The sequence below is a fragment of the Sinocyclocheilus anshuiensis genome, unplaced genomic scaffold (assembly GCF_001515605.1).
Source record: "Sinocyclocheilus anshuiensis isolate Anshui unplaced genomic scaffold, SAMN03320099.WGS_v1.1 scaffold1182, whole genome shotgun sequence".
Taxonomy (NCBI): Eukaryota; Metazoa; Chordata; class Actinopteri; order Cypriniformes; family Cyprinidae; genus Sinocyclocheilus; species Sinocyclocheilus anshuiensis.
In genome coordinates this window covers 142,084-146,965 of record NW_015558653.1, presented here as the reverse complement: position 1 = coordinate 146,965, position 4,882 = coordinate 142,084, and the positions used below count along the sequence as shown (strand labels likewise).

General features: G+C 32.2%; 1 protein-coding gene across 2 annotated transcripts in view; it reads right to left on the bottom strand.

The window, feature by feature from the left end:
• tars3 (threonyl-tRNA synthetase 3) overlaps nucleotides 1-4,882 on the bottom strand; it is a 20,915-nt gene that overhangs the window by 11,174 nt on the left and 4,859 nt on the right. For both annotated transcript variants that reach the window (XM_016477132.1, XM_016477133.1), the window contains exons 4-10: nucleotides 4,490-4,613; nucleotides 4,283-4,407; nucleotides 4,089-4,206; nucleotides 2,712-2,776; nucleotides 2,553-2,631; nucleotides 1,569-1,715; nucleotides 187-285 (exon numbers count right to left, since the gene is read on the bottom strand). In XM_016477132.1, coding sequence (XP_016332618.1) covers nucleotides 187-285; nucleotides 1,569-1,715; nucleotides 2,553-2,631; nucleotides 2,712-2,776; nucleotides 4,089-4,206; nucleotides 4,283-4,407; nucleotides 4,490-4,613 — 757 coding nt within the window. The remainder of the gene's footprint in view (nucleotides 1-186; nucleotides 286-1,568; nucleotides 1,716-2,552; nucleotides 2,632-2,711; nucleotides 2,777-4,088; nucleotides 4,207-4,282; nucleotides 4,408-4,489; nucleotides 4,614-4,882) is intronic.

Sequence of the window (4,882 nt, the reverse complement as noted above, 5' to 3'; positions counted from 1 at the left end):
CACACACACACACACACACACACACACACACATACACACATACACTCACACACACATACATACACTCACACACACATACACTCACACAGAGACACACACACACACACACACACAAACGCATCATGAACGGCTCTGTGGGATTCAGCGTTTGACTGTGCTTTAGTTTGAGCTCGTATGCTGACGTACCCTGATGAACTCCGTCAACGTATTGTAGATATAAGCTCCTCGCGGCAGAAAGAAGCAGCTTCCTGGACTCAGATCGTGGAAGAAGAAAAGTTCTTGATCCTGCAAATCACACCACGAGAGAGCGAGATCTTAACAAGCTCCTTCAGTCACACACGAGGAGGAAGTGACATGCGTCGCTCCACGGGAGGTGAAGAGACACGTCTGATTGGACAAACTGGCTCCAATTTAAAACAACCACAGTAGGTACAGTACAAGATAATTCACTATAAACCATATGGCACAGCTTTTATATGCAGTATAGAAGATTTTAATGAGGTAAGAGAACTCAAGTAAAGAGGGATAAAAAGCAAAAGCCGTTAGTTTTGTGTAATTAGGAGCTTTCAGCTGAACAGAACAAGACGGACACCAACTGATCCTTACAGGAGCCGAGAAACACATTAAGAGACGCACGTCACACGGAAATATTTTTTAAAAAGCCGTTCAAGATGAAAAAATTTGAACAGCTCATTCTGAAATCAACATGATGAAAATGAACTACATTTTTGCATTTTCCGAACAAAATTCATTTTGCATTTCTTTTTAAAACTGCACTCCATGATACAAGGGTCTATGGAAGCCAATAAGAAGCGAATAATTGAAAAGCTAATAATTAATTAAATCATAAACATGTCAATTACAATAAATAATTATAACATAAAACAATCAAAATAAAACACTAATATTAATTAAATCATAAAAATGTCAAATTAAAATAAATATTTTTAAAATAAAACACTTACTAATAATTAAGTCATAAAAATGTCAGACAAATAATTTTAAAATAAAACAATTTCTAATAAATATATTTTTGTATAAAATACTAATAATACTAATTAAATAATACAATTATATTTGATTAAATTTTAAAATAAAAATCTAAATAATTTTCATAAATATATTTAAAAATCTAAATAAAACACTTTTATTGGAATTAATAATTTTATCAAAAATAATGAATAATGATCAAATAATTAATTAAGTCATAAAATGACATTAAAATGTTTTAAAATAAAATAAAAATAGAACACTTACTAACAATTAATTAAAATCCTAAAAATGTCAAATTAAAATAAAGAATTTTAAAATAAAACAATGAAAATAAAACACTTTATTTTAAAACAAGATTAAATATTTCACGTGTTTATCTGCTTGTCATATGACCATTATCCGACATCACAGAACCGGAACATGTGAAAGCGTTGTTAAATTACTGAAATATATTGACTTAAATTAATCTCAGAATGCCTTCAAGTAAACATTTGAGCTCAAAGGGGTTTAGCTGATGAAAGAGTTTCAGTATAAACCAGAGAGAATCATTTATTCCAGCTCTGACTCTCACACACCTTCCCGATCTTGCGATGGTCTCTGTTTTTGGCTTCTTCCTGGAAACGTTCCCATTCCTTCAGCATTTTGCTGTCAGGAAAAGAAATCCCGTAGATCCGCTGGAGCGTCTCCATGTCCGAACGGCCTTCCCAGTACGTGGATGAATTCTGAACAACATCACAATATCACATTAATATCACACTATAAAGCCATTTTCATGCAGAACTGCAGCTCTAAAGCATCTGTACTTGCATTTGGGTCAAAGACAAATAAGGGTTTAAGCATAAAAACAATAAGTGTAATACTACTTTAAATTGTTGTTTTTTTTCCCCAAAAAATTGTAAAAGTTTTCTGTTTAATTTAATTGCAATTTTGTTTTTGTTTTTCCGATCAAAAAATAAATATAATAAATTTTTCCCTGATTTACAGAAGACGGCCACTAAAATGTCATTCAGTGTAACAATCTCGTCAGGCACATTTACAACAAAAATCAATTTATGACATATTAAAAGACTAATTACTTTCACCCCAAATACTAATTAGTTGTAATTTTACATTTTTAAAATGTGCCACTATCCTAGGTTTCGCCCATTTGTCAGTAAGAATTTTTTACTCATTTAAAACACAATAAAATTTAACATGCTCCCTTATTCTTTTATATATTTTAATATGTACAGGTCAGAATAAGCATGTTGTTTGAATGTTTACATAAATATTGTGTTACACTGAATGACAATGTAACATTATTTCAACCAAATTGTAACATTTTATTCTCCAAAAACGCATTTGAAACCTTAAAAGTAGACACTTTACTTAAATTTAATGTGCTTTCTATGGGCATAAAAACACTGTACATTTATTTTGATGCGGACATCTTAACGTCTTTGACCCATTTATTTTACATCAATCAAGACCAACGTGCTAGTGCTGATAAAAACAGAAGTATAAGCGTTGTTTAAGATCATATCAAAACCTGTAAGAGTGATCTAAAGGTGTCTGAGTACCTTATAGATCTTGAGCGCTTTGATTTTGCCGGTGTGTCGTACATGTGGCCCGCGGCACAGATCGATCAACGGGCCGCATCTACCAGAGGAAGAATATGAATTCATGATGGAAAGAGGCTTTATAGCATCCGTACGGAGAAAGCAGACGTCCTGCGTTACCTGTAGACGGTGGTGGTGGGAGTGGAAACCTTCTCATTCAGGATCCGACACTTGAACTTGTTGTACTAGAAAAATAAAAGCAAATGAAAAGTGTTTTCATTTCATTTTCTCAGCGTCCATAGAAAAACACTGCGACCAGGTTGATCAGATGACAATACCGTGGTACTATGATTTAACGTTATATATAACATGGTACTAAATAAATACCATATTCATATGCAATCTTAAATATGGTTTTTCGAACAAGAACATCATAAAAAAAAAAATGGTTGTAAATGTACGGTTTGTGTTTCATTTTTTCCCAAATTATATGTTTTCTGTTTTAATGGTTTAATTACATTTAATTTTTAATAATTTATTAAAATTGTAACAATAATAGGTCCCTATGAAATGTGCTTGATTCTTTCCCAAATTAATGTTTTTCTCATTTTTATTTTTCTGGATTCTGTTTTAATGGTTCAATTAACCAAAAAGCATATCTAATCAATAGAATTTATAAATCTTTTAATAAATTAATAATTTAAATGTTTTATAATTTATTAATTGTAACAATAATAGGCCCTATGAAATGCGTTTTATTTTTTCTCAAATTATTATTTTTTTTTCCAGGATTCCATTTTAATGGTTTAATTAAATTTTTAATAACCAAAAAGCATATCTAATCAATAGAATTAATAAAGCTTTTAATTTTAATTTGTAATAATTTATTAAAATTGTAACAATAATAGGGCCCCATAAAATTATTATTATTATTATTTATTTATTTTTGTCTGGATTCCATTTTAATGGTTTAATTGAATTTTAATAACCAAAAAGCATATCTAATCAATAGAATTAATAAAGCTTTTAATTTAAATTTGTAATAATTTATTAAAATTGTATCAATAATAGGGCCCTATGAAATGTGTTTAATTTTTTTCTAGAAATTCTACATTCTGTTTTATGATTTAATACAAAATTATCAAACATGGTGGTAATCAAATGAAAAAGTAACAATTCTAGTGTAGAAATATTTTCACTCAGAAATTGCACAATTAATTATAAAGAAACCGCAAGCAACACACTGAAATAAATGTGCGGTTTTTAAGTAGAAGGACTTTGTTTTATTTAGGGTTAGGGTTAGAAAATGCTTTTACAAAAAAGTACCTTTTAAATTAAAACAAGAACGAAGAATTGTGATATTTCCTAAATAATGTTTTAATAAATTATATTATTATTCTTATTATTATTACTTTGAGAAGTACAGTTTACTGTACAACAGTAATATATTTCTGTAATAATTTCTTCAATTTAAACCAAGCTTTTATTTTGGCAGGTTGTAGTGAAGACTGTTGATGTGATGAAGTAACTATTAAAGCAAACGGAGCGATTCCTCACCTTAAACATCTCAAGCAGCGTATCCTTACTGATCTCCAGTCTCTCAAAGGGCTGCTTGTCCTTCATGATGCTCCTGCAGATGTTCTCCAGATCTCCAAACTCTGTGCTGGACACTCCTCTGTGAACAAACAGCAGATATGCTGAGCTACAGAAGCTCTGCTCAGATCAGACGGACGTCGAACACCTCCACTCACTTCTGTCCATCCAGGAACATGTCGTAGTAGAAGCCGTTCTCGATGGGCGGCCCGTAGCACAGGCATCCACCGTAGAACTGCTCCATGGCCTCGCCGAGGATGTGAGCGCTGGAGTGCCAGTAAACCTGAGACACACAACAACATCTGTTCATATACATTCAGATATACCTTCAGCAGTCAAGTATGGAAGTGTGGTGAGTAACCGACAGCCTGCGCGTCCTCGTGGGCGAAGCGCAGCAGCTCCAGACTGCAGTCGGTCTCCAGCGGCCGGTCCAGATCCCACAGCTCTCCGTTCACACGCGCGATCACACAACTGTCCGCCAGAGCCTGACTACACACACACAAACAAACAAAACAACATCAACAACACTGACATATGCAGCAGAACATTTAAGTCATTTGTAAGGCAGGTAATGCATGAACTGATAATTAATGTAATGCATGTCGCTTTGAATAAAAGCATCTGCCAAATGTAAATATGAAACTACTAAATAGTGACAGATCTATAGATCTAAATAAAGAAATACATTTTAAAAATATTAGTGATAGATCTATTTTTAAAAATAATAAATAATGTATAAAAAAAAAAAACATTTGGGG